Below are 18,634 nucleotides of genomic sequence, written 5' to 3' on the forward strand. Positions count from 1 at the left end.
ACACACACACACACACACACACACACACGAAGATTCTTAAGTCTAGTGTAAGCATATTTTACAGAATGTTTGTCACACACATCTAGATTTATTTTCCCTTATTTTGTATTTTCAATTGCTTGTTTAGTTGGGAGGTTAGCCCAGACAGGATTTGTTGTTAATAAAGTCTGTCAGAGACTTCCAAATGTGTGTTTCTGACCTGGCACATGTGTGCTGCCATATCTTTTAGCTGTCACTTGCACTCTCTGAAGCTAAAAAGAAATGGAGAAGTGAACTTGAAAACATGAAGCCAAATGTAATGGCTGTGAAGGAACTGGAAGAGAAAATCCACTCCCTCCAGAAGGAACTGAAGTTGAAGGATGAGGAAGTCCCTGTGGTAGTCAGGGCTGAGTTGGCGAAGGCCCGAACTGAATGGAACAGAGAAAAGCAGGAAGAAATCCATAGGATTCAAGAACAAAATGAGGAAGATTATCGGCAGTTTTTAGATGATCATCGAAATAAAATTAATGAGGTGCTTGCTGCAGCTAAGGAGGACTTTATAAAGCAGAACACTGAACTACTTCTTCAGAAAGAGACAGAATTCCAGGCATGTCTGGACCAGAGTCGCAGGGAGTGGACACTGCAGGAGGCCCAGCGAACACAACTGGAAATCCATCAGTATGAGGAAGACACCCTCGCTGTGCTTGAGTTTCTCCTAAGGGACACCCAGAAGGAGTACACTGGTGACACAAAGAACAGGCAGCTTTTGGAAGTCATGTCAGTTTGTTCTTCAAAATGGATATCTGTGCAGTATTTTGAGAAAGTAAAAGCCTGCATACAGAAAGCACTTCAAAATATGCTGCCCTTGCTTGCAGACTCTGTTTCCTCCGAGTGGGAAAAGGTATGTTCTTAGAGTAGAGCGAACTCTTGAATACCAGTGGTGATTGTGATTGCAGAAGGTGACTCTGGTAGATTTTTCTCATCTTCAGCTTAGGATTAATGGGTTACAATGTTTGTTTTCCCTGGTGAAAACAAGTTTTATTGCAGCAGATCTAATGGATTGCATTTGTTGCTAGTTTTTTTGTTTTGTTTTGTTTTTTTGTTTTTTTAATTGCTTCATAGCTCCACCACTATGAAGCAGAGCATTTATCCTCTAGATATCTATTACTTAAACATATATGTGTTTATTCCTTATAAGAGCATAACAATTTAGAAACTAAATAATTGTGTTTCTAACCACTTCAAGAAGTATACACAGAGGGTTGTTTGTTTTTTTCTGAAGAGATTAGAAGTCAGTTTCTTGTCTCAATGTCTTATTATACAAAAAGTACCAATGATGTCCCAGAATTGTTAAAAAGAAACAAACAAGCAAGGTGTTTGATTTGCCAAAATGTGTGCATGCAGAATGAATTCTCTGTGTCCTTTAGTCATGCAGTGCAATACTGTTTGAAACCAGATGAAACCAGCCTGACCAATTTAGAATTGAAGGGTGAGGCATTCATGCAAAATCCTGAATCTTTTTCTAGTGTGTGGCCAGCCTGTTTCAGTGTTTGGGACCAGGGAAGGTGTCTGAATAGACTCTGGAGCAAGCTTTAGCCATTAGAGTTCGATTTTGTGAAGGCATCACCGCTAAAGGCTTTTCTAGGCCGTTTTTGAGCATTTGATACTAATACGTACTGGGAATGCTTATAAGCCAGGATGGGAGTTCCAATGCAGGAGACAAATTAGCTAGTTGCTCTGGGCAAATCTGTATAATGATTGGCCATCCAGAAAAAAAAAAAAAAAAAAAACAAGAGAGAGAGAGAGAGAATCCCTGACCTAATTCTTGACCCTGGCATCTGTTGGTCTGTGTGTGTCTTACATATGAAAAAAGGACAGAACTTTAGAGCCAGTGGCACCAAGTGGTTGGTCCATCTCATCCCAGTTCATATGTTTATCCTTGATTTTAGAACGATGTTACTATTACATAGTTGCCTTCAATAAAAATTACTGGCAAGATTACTTCCCATGAGCATTGTTTAATACTTCATTGAGAATCCTAGGGAGAAATAATTAAAACAAGAAAAGTAGCAGGTTTTAGGATTAGAGGTGATGAAGAAATCATGTTGATGCTTTCAAACTTGTTTGTCTATAAAAGTCTTTACAAGTGAAAAAAATGTCACTACCTTTCCCCTGCATGTGTTTGTTAGAGATGTTTTTTACAGTCAAACTTCAGTTGCTAATGAATTTGGCTTTTCTTTTAGTGAAAATGCAGGCTATTCAAGGCCTTTCATTTTATGTCAATGCAGAATCAATCTGGAAGTCTTTTAGGGCTTATAATTGCACAAGCGGTGTAGCTCATCTGTGGGACTTATCTGGCTCATGGCCGTGGACATGATGAGACAATGCAGCTCAGAGTTTAGCCGTTCACAGCTGTCCTTGGGTGGGTCCAATTGCATTCCTGAGGAAGATGACTTGAAACGCCTCATCTCCAGTTTGTCATAGAAGCAGCACTTGACCTGATGCTCTGTAGTCAACACAGCTCAGGACACTGGGGGTCAATTAGTGACTCCAAGTTTGCAGTACATGTTCCATAAATATGAAAGGCTGATTTATAGTTTATGAAAGCCATAGTTTAGAATTGCTCATGGAAATTGAAATAGACCAAAAGCTTGCTAAGATGAAAAGCCGAAGGAAGTGAGAAAGACAATTTTTAAGATGTTTTATCAAAAGGTATTAATAGTTCTTAATGGATAGAATAAAGTGGAAATATCAGGAGAATTTCAAGCAAATTTAAGGCACTACATTCAGTCACCTTCCAGAGACAAGTTAAAGCTAGAGAGCAATGCCACATGTTCTGTTTCTTTGGTAGTTAGTAGGTGTCCAAAAGCTGAACATACTGCTTTAAAAACCAGTGATTTTAGTAGGTACAATGCCTGAGAGAGTGATGGACACTAAGAGCCTTCATTATGAAGAAAGGGTCTTGTGCAGTAGGTTCATTCCTGTAAGCATTGTCTGTCTTTAATAGTTTGGCATCCAGGTGTCTTTCTTACCTAGTAACAGAATGTGTTAAAGTACTTATTTTGAATATGCTAGGAAGTGAAATATCAGTATCTTAGTTTCTAGTGAATTTGACTCCTGTTGTAGTGAAAGTGTGCTAGATTTTCAGGAGTAATTCTGATGCCATTCATTATCTCCTGTGTTGTAGCCAGCCAGGGAAGCCTGTCCATTGGCATATTGGATGCTAGTCATATGCCATCCTAAGGGAAATACTACTGATAGTTAAAGCAAAACTGCGGATAGGCAGTGTTTTCTTTTTGTATTTGTTTGCTTTGTTTTTTGAGACAGGGTTTCTCTGTGTATCCCTGTCTGTCCTGGAATTAGCTCTGTAGACCAGGCCGGCCTTGAAATCACAGAGATTTGCCTGCCTCTACCTCCCAAGTACTGGGATTATAGGCACCTGCCACCACCACCTGGCTTCTTTTTGTTATCTTTTGTATCTTTAGTATGAGAATTACATTTCTTTAATCTTTAAAATTAGGATTCTAAACAAATATTTGTAGATATTTTCCCCAGGTATTAAGTAAGAAGATAATTTATTTCAGAGAAATGTGGTCAAGACCTCTGCAGATCCTGTCAGCTGGAACACCGGCCAAGGAGATACCGGAGTCGCAGCACCCCCTCCTGTCTCCACCCCTAGACGCTGTGCTCAGTCCTTGGCCTTGCCAGAAGCAGAAATGGAAACTGGTATTGATTTGTTTCCTGTCGGGTTTGCATTTTGTATTCAGGGGCAGGGTTCACTTAGACCCTCTTCCCTCCTGATGGGTTTCCCTCCATTCACAATGATGCTTACAAAGTGAAGAGTGAGAGTTGGATCTGTCAGACATTTATTCCTAACTGTTGAGAACTCAAGGGTTTCACATAAGGGATTTGCCAAATGTGAATAGTGGAGACCGCATTCAAATCACTGAAGCTTATTTCAGTTGTTTCTCTCTTCATTTAATTAAAATAGTTATGTCATATAGCCTCTCCTCCATGTCCTTCCAATCCCTCCCATCCATTTGCCCCAAACTTTATGGTCTCTTTTTATTCATTATTATTTGTGTGTGTGTGTGTGTGTGTGTGTGTGTGTGTGTGTGTGTGTGTATAAATAGATAAATGCAATCTGTTGAGTCTGTTTAGTTTCAGTTATATGTATGATTTCAGGGCAGATCATTTAGTATTGGTTAGTAAAAGTAATTCTCTCCTTCCCTCTTTTGCATGTCTTAGTTACCTGTCGTTCTTGTTTAGGGGGCGAGACCCTTTGAGACTTACCTCATCTACTTTGACATCTCACTTGGTACTATAATTGTTCAGATCTTATTTAAGCAGTCATATTGTTGAAATTTGTTTAGTGTTGCTTCCCTGTCATATCTAGAAGACACAATCTTACAGAAGTCTTCCTAGACCCCTCTTCATCATTTCCATGATGTTCTCTGAGCCATGGGTGTAGAGGTAGTGTTGTAGATGTATCATTTGGGGATGGGTGCCTCACAGTCAACTTTTTTTTACCTGCAGTTTGATCAACTGTGGCTTCTTATAATAGTCTCCTTCTGCAAAAATGAGTATTCTTTGAGGAGGGAGCCAGAGCTTTGTTTATCTGGTGTAAGGATAACTATTTAGAATGCAGTTAGTAATTACACTGGTTTAGGATAGTGGCAGTAATAGTAGGATCTATGACTTGACTAGCCATAGTGGTTGGCTAGGTTTACATTAGGCATAATTTCCCGCATGTTGAGTGGGCCCCTAGTCCAGCTACAGAGATTTTGGTTAGTGCCAAGTTATAAGTGCCATTATTGCGCCTTTAGGAATATCTTGCCATGCTGGTCATCATTGTGGTTGGTAGGCATGACAACTGGGTAGGGCTGTTGATTGCTTTCCTCCCTTGACAACTTGTATATCAACTTCTGGTACTAAGAAAGCTAGTCTTCAGGGAGGGGACGTCCAGGTTTGATTGAGCTGAAATCTCCCAACTTATGTGCTGTCTTCAGCCATAGGGACTTATCTTCAACTTTGGGGAGGCAACGTAGGGCAGCATAAATAATCTGTATTGTTTTGGGAGTCTCTTGAACTAATATGACCAACAACTCATGCCTGGTTCTGGGATTTTTTGTTAGATCTCTGACTTGTGAGGAAACATTATCTTCCCAGGAATCATAACTTCATTTCTACTATCTGTGTGCATATGCATATGTATGTGTTGCTTATAACATATAAAATATGATTCCTTGTGGCCATTTCAAACATCTTTAGTGTTTCAGTTTTATTTATCCATTCCCCCTACTTCTGTATTGTCCTCCCAATTGTTTCTCTTTTATATTTTTATTTTTGGTGTGTGTGTGTGTGTGTGTGTGTGTGTGTATGCTATGGTAGTGTGGGGGCACATGTGCCATAGTACATGTGTAGAGGTCAAAGGACAACTTTATAGTCTGTTCTCTCCTTCCACTGTGGGGTCTAGGGATGAAACTCAAGTATTCAGGTTTGTGCAGCAAGAGTTCTATCTGTGGATCCATCCTGCAGCCCAATTTCAACTGTTCCTATTAATGCAAATCTTTTGGGTGCATTTTGACCATTTTTATTTGTGCAGATTTTAGGACAGGTGTGGTGTTTTTCATCTACTAGTTTCTGACATAGCAAAGTACATGGTAATGTATAAGCATTTGATTATACATTGAGATTTTAAATTTTTAAAATAATGCTTTAAAAATTTTTTGAGTTCTAATTTTATGTGTTTGAGTGCTTTATGTCTGCAACTCAGAAGCCAGAAGAGGGCATTGAATCTCTTGGAACTGGAGTTACAGACAGTTGTGAGCTCCCATGTGGGTGCTGGGGATTGAAGCCAGGTCTTCTGGAAGAGCAGTAAACCGCTGAGCCATCTCTCCAGTCCCAAGTAACTTATATTTTACACTGTGCTGTAGCCCTTTGTATTCAGAGTTTACCTGGAATCTGAGGCTGATGCTTATTCATTGTGATTTCTGAACTAGGAATTGTCAAATTCATGAGTCCATTCTTTCCAGTATACTGAACCTTTGTAGTCTGTTCCTGTCCTACACACACTCTTCTGCTGCATAATTGCCACTTTCGTTGTAACCTACAAAGAATGGACAGTTGCCTGTGTATGGAGTCACACATTCCTATGCACTTATTGCATGTTATAATTCATGTGTTTCTTGACAGTGGACATTATTGTCTGGTTTTCGGTTTTATCATCAGTCATAAATGACCAGTCTGGAATCAGCCTGCTGCCCCAGTGTGATGCTCGTATGGGTGTTTGTGAATATACGTGGCACCATTTAAAATAGATGGAAGAGGTCAGAGGGTGCTGCAAATAGTGTCATGGAACCACTGACTCAGTGCTGCAGACACTCATCGCTTACCCCACCCCGTGTCTGCTTTAGCATATCCTTTACAGTCATTGTCACCTATCTTTGGTAACACTTTTACTTTAATTTCATAAATTCTGTGTTACTGGTAGCAATACCTGTTATTTTATTGTGTTCTTACCATATGCCAGGTGCTTAACTATATGCCAAGTGATTTTGTTTGTGGCTCCCATTTTTAAAAATAATTTTCCAATTTGTTGATAATTTCTAACTTATGAAAGGTAGTTGCAAGAATAAAATATTGCAAGAATAAAAATAGTTTCATGGAACTCACTTAGCTGGCTATACCTGCTGACATTTTTCTCAATGCACATGTGTGTATACATTAAATATCATTCATTCTGGAGGGCTTCATATATTGTGATGTTTAATGCCTAAATGCCCCAGTCTGTGCCCTCTAGGAATAGGGCTTTTCTTCTCCTTGCGTAATCTTAGTAAATTTAACATTAAAGTGTCAACCTGCTGTTTCGTTCTGATGTTGTCAGTGTACCAAAGGATGTCTAGTATAGCACTTCCCCTGCGCCTCATGCCCATTTGCCGTGTGTCCTACACTCATTCACCTTTGATAAAGCTTTCCCATGGCGTCTGTCTTTTCTCACTTTGAAATGTTGAGAACTAATATTCTTTCTTTTCTTCCCCTCATTCTTTTTGTTTGTTTTTTATTTATCTAATTAATTTTATATCCCGACCACATTCCCCCCCCTGCATTTGCTACCTCCCCCGCCCATCCCCCAACACCCCCTCCACCCACTCCTCCTCTGTTTCTGTTCAGAAAGGTGCAGGCCTCCCTTTTTTCAAAACAGAACTTATTCATTTGAGGTCTATCTTCTGTTCTTCATGCTTGTGTCTTCTTGGCCGGAAGGATACACTGGTAGTATCTGTTCACAACTGGAAGTGCTTAGTGTCTGTTTTCCTTTTATTGGTGAGGTTAAATTTGACCACCTGGTCAAAGTTGTGTCCGGTTTACTCACTGTATAATTAGTGTCCTCCCTCTATCTGTAGCCCATAAGCAGTCTGCAGAGAGGCACTTTGAGGACTGTGCAGACAGCCTTCTCTTTACAGCCTTCTTTTAGATATGGCGGCCACTGGTGATTCTTGCCTGATTGTCTTTATTGTCCTGGCTGCAAAATGATAAGTTTTCCAACCCAACATCTCTCTACTCTTACCAGTTGGCATTCAGCATGCTTTTATAGTTAAAAGAAAAAAAAAAAAAATATTTCCTTGCTGGTTCATCCATTCAAGTGTTTGTCTCTCCATCCATGTCACTGTGTGATTCACATATCTTGTTTTTCAATACTTTATAATTCATTAGTGGATTTAATCATCACTCAAACTGCCCAGAATCATCTAGGGAGACCTTTCAGATTATCACCTGTGTTCTTGGTCCATGTTCATAACGTTTGGTTCTTTTCTTACTTTCTGGCTTGGCAAAATATTTCTGTTTCATTTGTATATACTTCTTCTACTTTTGAAGTTAGCCATTTCTTTAAAAATTTTTTTTTAAAAAGTTTTCTTTATGGAGAATGGTATTCAATATTAAGATCTGGATATTGGTTTCATAGCAATTTTAAACTGGATGGCATTATTGAGTTTTATGTATCAAAACATTAAGCCTTAGAGAGGCTAAGTAGCCATGCCAGCAAGTGCTGGGGTGGGAGTTAGACCTGGCCTTTCTTGAGCATCCTGTTCTTTCGATTATGCCGTGGCCTTTGGTCATGAGTTCTGCCATCTGGGTTTCTTTTTTTCTTGCTTGCCCGTAACCCAGTTTTATAAAAAGGTTTTGTATCATTTAATTTTTTTTTTTCAGATAAAAATATCAATGAAATTAAAGATTTGTGCTGTGGACACTGCTTCCAAGAACTTGAAAAAGAAAAGCAGGAGTGCCGAGATCTGAGAAGGAGACTGGAGAAGTGCTGTAGGCACCTTCAGCACTTAGAAAGGACACACAAGGCTGCAGTGGAGACACTTGGAGGTTAGCGTTTCAGGCTCACTGCTGCTCTCGGAGGCTGGCAGGCCCTGGCTGACATGTTCATGTGGAACGTTTATGTTAACGTGGGCACCAGTGCTCTTGTGGGACTGATAGAATACAGTTTGGACCTGTATTTATTCATTAAATTGAGGAGCTTCAACATCCCTTTTTTGATTGATGAGACATTGAAGGCCGAAGTGTGTGTCAGGCAGTGCTCTGTGACTGGAAATGGAAATGGTTGTCGAGTCAGGCTTTGCCCTGGGAGGTGGGAATAGCAAATAAAGCCTGTAGGTCTGGGCCAGCTTCCGTCTGGTCCATTTGTACATGATGTCATGGTATGCACTGCCATTTCCCATTGCTCCCCTGCTTCAGCTCCCCTGAAGAAGGGAGCTGTTGGTCTGACATGGCTCCTCCCCCCTCCTCTTCTCCACTCACCTCTACCCTGTGTCCTTTTTTTAACCCTGTGTTCTTGACTATACATTTGAAATGTTTCCAGTTTTCTTTACTGTTGAGCCTTGCCTATGGTGTTTTTACTCTGTCATGTGTACTTGACCCTTTGGTTTACTTTTTGGTCTAACTTTCATGCTTTAGAATTAACTCACAGAATATTCTATCTGCAAAGTCTTTGATTTTTCCCAATGAGATAGGTGGACACAGCTGTATTTCTGCATGGGTTTCTCCATTCTCTTTGTTGCTGTTCTGCACTCTATCATCCAAACTGTTCTTAAAGGATACAGGATGTGCCTTATTTGTCTTCAGAGTCATAGTACCCACAATATACTGCACAGTAAATGTTTGAATGAATAATAATAATTTTTTAAACAGCCAAATGCTAGAGTCTCAAATAATTGTGTGTGTGTGTGTGTGTGTGTGTGTGTGTGTGTGTGTGTGTGTGTGTGTTTAGGGTGGGGGAGGCAAGTACTTTCATTTACTTTTAGCATTCACTTCACTTATAGTCTTACCTGAATGTTGACACTCACTCTCGAGCCTTTCTGCTTCCTTCCCTATCTGCTAGTCTAACTGTTATAAGGGAGCTAAAAATGGATTGGATTGCAACTCTTGTTAAGCCTCTTCAGTGGTTGTAATTTATACATAGTACTATTCAACACAGTACACCATGATCATAAAATAATTATTTTATTTACCTATTTAGAGACAGGATCTCATCGTATAGCCCTGGCTGGCTTGGAACTCACTTTGTAGACTAAACCAGTCTTGATTCACAGAGATCCACTTGCTTCAGCCTCCTGAGCACTGAGATTAAAGACACGGGTCACCACGCCTGGTTTAGTTATTTTGCATAGTGATTTGTGAGGCTGATATTTTGAATTATCCAAAAGCTCCAAGAAAGATGGTGCTTCTTTTGAAACAGTGGACTATTGAAACAGAATCTGAGTAAGGCATTTGATAGTTGTATTTGCAAGCTTATTACAAATCTATTATGTGGAATCTGCAGTTGTGCTCATTTGTTTTTAAGTTTCTTTTTGGATAGCATCTAGCAAAGAGTGACAGAGAAGTGTGAATGGCTTCCAAGTCCACTGCTTTTGTGTCTTAATGCATAGAATCTGCTGATGTGGTGGCTTTGTTCAGTCACCAAGCATTGATAGTGCCAGGAGTTGTTTTTATTAGTGTGTAATCTGTTGAGATATGTAACACTCTCGCCATTTTTACATGTGGGACAAACTCAGGCTTAGAGAGATGAGGAATTTGCTCAGGCCCATCCAGCCAGAAAACTGAGTTAGTGCTTAACCTTGGGTTTGCACTCTCCATGCAGGCGTGCTTTCTCCCTCATTATCCCTTTGGCTCTGCCAGCCTCCCCTGAGCACCTTACGCTATTAAAAAGAATGGGACCTACTTTAGGTTATTTTCTTTTTGTTTTCTAATGAGATTCTTGCTCAACGATGGTTATTATGAGCATAAACTCTATACTAGGAGCTGAGCATGCATAGGATTAGAAAACCTAGATCTTGGTGGGCAATGTAGCTTGCTGGCAGAATTCTTACATACATGTACATGTACAACAACACTGAGTTCCAGATGAAACACTGCAAAAAAAACCAAAGCAGAGCCATTCTTGTAAGGAGTAGTTTTTCCGCCCGCCACCGATCTTGTCCCGCTGCCGCTGCCGCGCCAGCCCCAATTAATACACCGAGACTCTGTATTTGATATAATGCTGTTGGCCAGGTACTAGTTTCTTATTGGCTAGCTCTGTCTTAATTATTAACCCATTTCTATGTATTTCCATGTGGTCTTACCGGAGAGCAGGGGCCGGCGATTCTGTTCTCTCCCGTCTCTCCATGCTGACTCCTCCTTACTACTTCCTCTTTCCTCCTTGTCTCCTTGTCCCTCCTATCTTCCTTTCCTATTGGCCAACAGTGCTTTATTCATTAACCAGTATGAGAAACATACTTACAGAATGACATCTCCCATCACATTCTGGAGAGCTTCAACTTAGCTGAGAAGCTCAGTACACACACCAGATGGTTGGACACCATTTTCAGGGTGTGTGCAGTGGAGATGAAGATGAAATAGATTTTAAATGCTGAGAAGACTGTGTAAGGGAAGGTCCAGTGCAGAGCTCACTGGGGAATGATAACATGGGAGAGAACTGGAAAGTCGGCAGCCCCCTAGGAAGGCACTTTTGTAGTTACTTAAGGAAGAGAGGGGCAGAAGACTAATGCTGACTTTCTATTACAGAAGAGAACAGCAAAGTGGTTGAAGAATTAATAGAAGAAAACAATGACATGAAGAATAAATTGGAAGCATTGAGGGCCCATTATAGATCGACACCACGGTAAACCATTATAGTTAAGACCATTTCATTTCTAAGCACTTAAATATTAGTAGAAATGTCACCCTGAATGTGTTTAATGTGTTACTTCACATTAAATATATTCACAGGAAAGACTATATTATTCCATTGTTTTATATCACTTAGGCTGTTTATATATACATGCCATGTGTATGATGTTCAAAAAGTTAGGATTTGGAGATTATTAGTGAAGACTAGTAAGATTAGTGTTAGTAGGAACCTCTTACAACATGCTCTTCAGTAACTGTACATTTTCTTCTGTAAATTTGCCAGTACTTACTTAGGCAATCACAATGTTGATTTGTTATTTCCTTTTTTGTTTGTTTGTTTGTTTTTGAGATGAGGTTAATGTGTCCCAAGGCTGGCATCAAATGTAGCTCAAGATTACCTTGAATTTCAGCCTCAGTCCAGTGAGTGATGGGATTATACATGTGTACTAAGATTCCTGATGTCTGGGGGTGGAACTCAGAATTTCATGATGCTGAGCAATCCCTCTACCAATGGAGTTTCTGCCCTGGTCTTCCTTTTATATTAAATAACTGGATAATGTATGGAGCCCTGGACACATCTCAGGTCGTTTTATGAGATTGTAGGAATTCATGTAACCTTTTCAAGTGACGCCTTTACTTACAGCCTCTGTTGTTTTACAATCTGTTTTTGTTGTTGTTAGGTCACTGTCTGAAGGAGCCATTGAGACCGCACGGCTGCCATGCAGTAGGCAGGCCTTGGAAGAACTCCGTGGGCAGTACATTAAAGCAGTTAAAAAAATTAAACGTAAGTCCCTGCAGAGATTCTCAAGATCCTTGCTTGTGTAGGCCTTTTACACAGTTGTGAAAAGGTTTACCTTTTTAGTAAGTTTTCCAAACTGCCTTTTTCTTCAGCCTTAGAAGAGATGCCATCTCAAAATTACATAGCAATGGATTAGTTTGTCCAAGTGATACTAGTAGGTCTTTTTTGGGGGGGGGGGTTCTAGACAGGGTTATCTGTGCCTGGCTGACCTAGAACTCACCCTGTAGATTGGGCTGGCTTTAAAAACTCATAGCAATCCACCTGCCTCTGCCTCCCAAGTGATGGGATTAAAGACATGCATCACTACCACCCAGATTTTTTCTATTATTTATTTTTATTTTATATGTACTCAGGTTTGTCTGTGCACCATGTGTATGCCTGTTGCCTATGGAGGCCAGAATATGGTGTCAAAGCCCCTGGCACTGGGGTTAGGGATGGTTATGGGCCATTGTGTGGATGCCAGGAACCAAAGACTGGTCCTGTAAGAGAAGCCAATGCTTTTAACCACTGAGTCATCTCTAGTTCCCAAGAGTGGTTACTTTTATATTGTTAGTTTTCATTTTTCAGTCTTTGTTTAGACATTAGAATCAAATTATCTTAAAGTGTAATAACCTTACAACATGAATCACATGTAGTAAAGAACATGCCATGGGAAGACTGAAGCATGGCTCAGAAGCCAAGCTTCTGCAGCTGTACAGAGGGAGGGGCCGAGGGAGGGCAGTGTGTCACCTAAGTCAGATTCCTACTGTACACATAGGAACTGTGGGGAGGAACCTAGTCAGTATGTCAAGGCTTTGTCAGCCACTATGTAGAGCATCTCCAGGAGTTTCTATAGTAAAGGCTCCTGCCTTTTAACTACAAAACTGGAGGACATGGTGTGTGTCTCAGTATGGCAGTCAGGGCTTATGTAGAAGACAGGCTTTCCTCCTAAAATTGCTTTCATTTTTAAACAAAAGACAGGAAGAAAGTCTCAGATTCTAATTGTTGGGTGTCAGAGTCACTTGTAGATTTGAAAAGCCAATCAGTGTCATTGGTGAGACTCAGTGGTTCTTTGTGCTAGCAGAGGGCATAGTTACAACAAACGTCTCCTACAGGCTTCCACTGAGAAGTGGAAATTGGGCAGTTTCCATCCTGATATAGCAAACATGTTAAGTTGAGGTTACTAGAAGGGTAGGTAGAGGTTGTGTGGCAACGTCATTTTAATTTTCTCATCTCAAAGAAGGTACAGTGGACCCCATTTAGTATTTGTACACAGAACATGCCATTTTCAGGTGTCTCCTGACGTTGACAGGGTGGTTCCTATGTGAGTGGGCATTCCTAACAGAAGAGTGGCTAAGTTCTCGATGTAGAATATAGTCCTAGATTCAGTTTTTAAAAGTTATCTTTAATCAATAGTAGTACAAAAGAAGGCCATGTTGGCGAAGAGAACGGTATGGATTGTGACTTTATGTGACTTTCAGAAGGGAGCACGGTTCTGCCAGTCTGCAGAACATCTTGGACATCCCTTGTGAGTTGGTTACTGTCCGTAAGAAGTACTGAAAGCACCGGCTAAGAACGGACAAGAGAAGAATGTGGGTCTTCCTCCTTTCCAATGTCTGCCTTCCTGCTCATTCTCCTCCTTTCCAATGTCTGCCTTCCTGCTCATTCTCCTCCTTTCCAATGTCTGCCTTCCTGCTCATTCTCCTCCTTTCCAATGTCTGCCTTCCTGCTCATTCTCCTCCTTTCCAATGTCTGCCTTCCTGCTCATTCTCCTCCTTTCCAATGTCTGCCTTCCTGCTCATTCCTTCCTGGTGGTGTTTTTGTTTGTTTGTTTTCTCACTTGCATCATCAGGTACAATAGAACACATGTTTCCTGCTCATTGCATTGAGGGTTTTATAACATAACAAAAATACAGCGTGTTTTCCCACATGCAGCCATCACCACCTTAGGGCTAACAGTGCTTTTCTTTTGAGTCCACCAAAATGGCATTGTGAAGTGGTCCGTCCTAAAGAGCATGGAAAGTAGAACGTTTAAACTATGCTTCCTTCACCTCATCTGCACTGGTGTGGAGTTTGCACCTCCTGCCTTTGGAGAAATGGTGGAAATTGTGAGGGTCTCTTCACCCTCTGCAGGTGACATGCTTCGATACATTCAGGAGAGTAAAGAAAGAGCTGCAGAAATGGTGAAGGCGGAAGTGTTGCGGGAACGGCAGGAAACCGCCCGGAAGATGCGCAAGTATTATCTCACTTGCCTTCAGCAGATCCTGCAGGATAATGGAAAGGAAGAAGGGTGAGTTCCGTGACCACTGCATGTCCCTACTGCACCAAGAAGGACAGTGTGCTGTCATTTCCTTAGCCACAAAACTAAATGTATATATATGATCAGTGTGTACTGTGTGTCCTGTCTACATCTGGACTGAGCGTCTATGTGATCAAGAAGTAGTTTAGGCTGGGTTTCCCTCAGTGTTGGCTATTAGGAAACTGTCCCGGGACTGAGGAGTCTCAGGTGTTCCATTTAAACTGTCTTGATTTTATATTCTGCAACTCCCCACAGAGCTGAGAAGAAGATTATGAATGCTGCTAGCAAACTTGCTACAATGGCAGAGCTGCTGGGAACAATCGCAGAGTCAGACTGCAGAGTGAGATGTGCGCAGGCGGGTCTCTCAGGTGGGTTCTCCCTTTGTCCGGATATCTGGTCTTCTCTGTATGAAAAAGGAGTCCGAGTTATAAAGTTGTACGTGGGGTAAGGAGAAGGGAGAAAGCTGGTTTGCAGTTTCAACAGGTAGACTGCATAGCCTCACCAACTGCCACTGCGGCATCCATCCTGAGCAGTGGGGGACAAGATTTTAAATGTCAAAGCATGAACAAAAAGGCTGAGTTGTAACTGGATTTTGAGCCATTGTAGTTGATAGATCAGAGGCTGTAGGATTTATGAGAAAATGGGAAGAAACCTCAGCTTAAAACAGCACAAGTAGGAGCAGCAGCAAACCTGTCTCACACTCGGGATCGATCACATGTCTCAGGAGAAGCAGCGGCCCATGGTGCCAGTGGATGATGACTGGTGGTGTAGACAGCGCCCATGTAGAGGTGTTGTTTATTTCTTCCCTTCTCCTCTCCAGTTCCTTTCTCTTCCCTCCCCTTCTCCTTCCCATTCCCCAAGCCTAGTGTTGGGCCGAATGGAAGCAGAGCAGATTGCTGGGTGCCTGGACATCAGGAATGTCCTGTTGGCCTCTCTTCTCAGAGTGTTAGCTTTCTGCCTCTTTGCAGCTCAGACAGACACTGCATTCAAGATACCTAAGAGATAAACATTTAACCAGGAGTCACTATATATGTAAAGAACCTCACCACCGTGAAAGAAAGCAAAAACAGGTATAGATCAAGCTAACAGAATGCAAAATATAATTAGAAAGCAGACCCTGAAGATGTCCAGAAGTATAGTGAATGTACTTAGAAAGATGGAAACTTTAGGGAAGCCAAGAAGGAGAAATGAATGTGTGACTTCCAAACTACTAGAGGAAAATGATTTAGGAAAAAAAAAATAGTCAAACAAAATCAAAAAAGAGGAAAAGCTAGAAGACAAACATAAACGAGCACTAAAAGTAGGTTGCAACGTCAGCAACCACTGACTGTGAATCAGGTAAGGATTTTGCAAAATACTGATACTTGCTATTTTTACAGGAACTCAAGGTAATAGAGAATGATAACAAGGAGATGAAAATGGAGCTATTGGAATTTAAACATAAATGCATAAGTGGGCAAAGTAGAGCATACATTAAAGGGGCTGGTGATGAGACGATCTCCCCTGAAACTGTATAACATGGCTTTGGTGTCTGAAAAATAAACGCTGGTAGAAATACAAGAAGAAAATTGCTATTTCTCAATTAGATACACTTAACATGCCTATGTGGAAATTCAGCTTCTCATCTTCTGGTCACCCAGAAGCAGAGATTGTTCAGGCACCCAGAATGTTTCTCATAGTCACAGGCATTACTTGCGGGAGTTTGGGATTGGTGCACTTGGGGTACAAAGGGCAATGGCATGTTTGGGGGCATGCACATGAAAATCATGTCCCCAGGAGAACCAGCTTCTGTCAGTCAACTCAGGGTTAGGAGGTGACTACTCAGACACAATTCTGTGGCTGCTTTTCCCTGATCTGGTGCAGTGTCCAGGCTTTTACTGAGGGTTGTTCGTCCTGAGCACTAGAGAGATGGGCTTGTTCTAATGGACTTTGTGAGAAACGTCATGCTTGACACCAGACTCAGAGCAACATTGCATTGCAGTCAGCTCTTAAAATGTTGTAGGACCTACATAAAACAAGGCGGAATAGCTGAAAACAGGGCTCCCTCCTCTGATGACTCCAGCTTGTGACAAGTCGACATAAAGCTAGCCAGCACAGTGTGTGACATTTCAGCCACAAACACTGCCATTTCTGTGGACATAAGAGACTGTTTTTACTTATCTCACACTGATGCATTTTCGTTGATAATACACACAATTATAAACAAATTGTTCTCTTTAAAGTGTTTTCTCTTTAATTCTTGTGCTAACTTTATGTTCCTTTGCACATAGTAGCATTTCCCTTGACTTCAGAGATGCTGACTGGTGTCGAAAGATCAGAAAGGAGCGGTGTGGATCAGAATATTCAATATTACATTGAAAGCAAACTAAACGGTGGAAAAACTGTCCCCAGGAGTGTGTGTGAGCAAGTTCCTAGGAGGAGGACTGCATCAAATTTGCAGAGGCGATTAGAGGATCCAGAACACAGAGAGATAAAGCCTGTGGCTTCCACAGCTTCGCCTACAAACTGTCAGTGTGGGATTGGGAGTTGCAGGCCCCCAGACATCTTGGCAAAGAATGTTGCTCCTGAGTTTGTTCCACACAGGGGCGAAGGCAGTTTTGATTTGCACAAGAAGAAAGACCCACCCGGTGGCGCTGGCTCTGAACCACTTCCTTATTCAGCTACCCCTTTCTTCGGAAGTGCTGAAAAGAAATCTTCACCTAGCTGCAGCTCAGGATCCATGCACACAATGCTTAGAAGCCCCAGTGAAGTGCCAAGACTCAAAGCAATTATGTGTGGTTCTCTAACAGAAACCGAGAGTGCCAAGTCTGAGAAGAGTCAGGGTGTGGGCACTCAGGACCCTCCCGAGAAGGATGGAGGGACCCCTAGTGGTTCTCCAGGCTGGTTTCCTGACACTACAACACCCTGTGGCAATCATGCTGTGAGGTCACAAAGGACTCAGGAGATGCTGGGGGACTCTGTTCAGTTGAAACAGTTCTCAGCAACCAGTTGCCTTCCAGATGCCCAGAAAAGTAGTAATATGGTTTGTCGGAGTGGCTACGCTCCAGATCTGCCCAGAGAAACCCTGCATTCCCAGGCAGGGAGGATGGGTGTGACTCGGGGATGTGCATCTCAGCAGAGTCCTGATGTGTTAAAGCCAGAACTCAGAAAACTGAGTGGCACAGGGCCATCTTCAGCGTGCCAGGAGCCTTTAAGAAAGTTAGCTGCTCCCCCGATGAGCCAACAAGATAGTGGCTTTGATAGCCCGTTTGCCAATCTAGACTGATCATGTGCCGTATTTCAGAAGAATCATACTATTTACCCAAAAAATGAATGGGGATACTTTATACTGAAAATCAATTATGAGGTCTGTCAGTTTTCGTGTGCCTGATACCCCTGAACCTGAGTAAAGTTTTCTCATGCAGTTACTTGAGGTTTGGAGTCGCCTTAATCTTGGGGGCCTGGATGATGTGCTGTGTGATCTGCCTCTGTGTGATTAATTCAGTTGCTAGCCCTCTACTTTTATATTTATATGCTGTCTTATTTTGCAGTGTTAAAGTATTTAATAAAATTGTGTGTAATCTGTAGATTTGTCATGATTTATTGTGTAGTTTATAATAGTCTAGAAATGGTACATTGACATCATGCTTGAAATCGACTCAAAAAATACAGACTGATTACTTGTGTATATAACCAGCCAGATGTAGTGTTAAGCTCAACTCATAAATATCAATATGTTGTATATTAGTTTTCACTGATTTTTCCTTGTGACTTGTTTTTTTGATCTATGCCTTATTTGGAAATATGTTACTTTATTCCCAAGAATTTAGGAATACCAGCCCCCAACACACACACACACACACACACACATACACAGAGAGAGAGAGAGAGAGAGAGAGAGAGAGAGAGTTTTCCCATATTTTCCATTGTTTCTGGAGAATATACTTTGAATGATTCCATTTCTCTTATAGAGCCTGGTTTTATGGCTTGTGGGGGAGTACCTTTCACCTGGCAAGAGTATAGCTCCTGTTCAACATGCATTAGGCTTTTGGTTAATGGCATCCATCACCAGGTCTACCATGACTGTGCTGGTAGGTGTGCCTTTTGTTCTGGTAAGCATGGAATATGGAGGGCTGCAGAGAGGGCTCAGTGCTTTAGAGCGCTTGCTTTTCTGGCAGAGAACTATAGTTTAGTTTTCAGCACCCACATAACAGTGGCTCTCACCTCTGTTTAATGCCAGCTCTGGGGACCCAAAGCTACCATTTGGCCTCTGTGAGCGTGTATGAGCACTCACACACACACAGACATACACGCACATACAGACATATATATATATATATATATATATATATATATATATATATATATATATAAAATAACATTTTCTACGGAATGGGGTACGTTAATTTCTGTCTATAATCATTACA

The 18,634-nt window shown here is 41.4% G+C and overlaps 1 protein-coding gene across 2 annotated transcripts in view; it reads left to right on the plus strand.

Annotated features, from left to right (window-relative positions):
• Cep152 (centrosomal protein 152) overlaps nucleotides 1-17,794 on the plus strand; it is a 54,979-nt gene extending 37,185 nt beyond the window's left edge. For both annotated transcript variants that reach the window (XM_051183502.1, XM_051183503.1), the window contains exons 20-27: nucleotides 230-880; nucleotides 3,564-3,705; nucleotides 8,188-8,352; nucleotides 11,047-11,143; nucleotides 11,832-11,935; nucleotides 14,063-14,219; nucleotides 14,484-14,596; nucleotides 16,502-17,794. In XM_051183502.1, coding sequence (XP_051039459.1) covers nucleotides 230-880; nucleotides 3,564-3,705; nucleotides 8,188-8,352; nucleotides 11,047-11,143; nucleotides 11,832-11,935; nucleotides 14,063-14,219; nucleotides 14,484-14,596; nucleotides 16,502-17,493 — 2,421 coding nt within the window. In that variant the 3' untranslated portion in view covers nucleotides 17,494-17,794. The remainder of the gene's footprint in view (nucleotides 1-229; nucleotides 881-3,563; nucleotides 3,706-8,187; nucleotides 8,353-11,046; nucleotides 11,144-11,831; nucleotides 11,936-14,062; nucleotides 14,220-14,483; nucleotides 14,597-16,501) is intronic.
• The last annotated feature ends 840 nt before the right edge of the window (nucleotides 17,795-18,634 follow it).

Source organism: Phodopus roborovskii, unplaced genomic scaffold (genome assembly GCF_943737965.1).
Source record: "Phodopus roborovskii unplaced genomic scaffold, PHOROB, whole genome shotgun sequence".
NCBI lineage: Eukaryota > Metazoa > Chordata > Mammalia > Rodentia > Cricetidae > Phodopus > Phodopus roborovskii.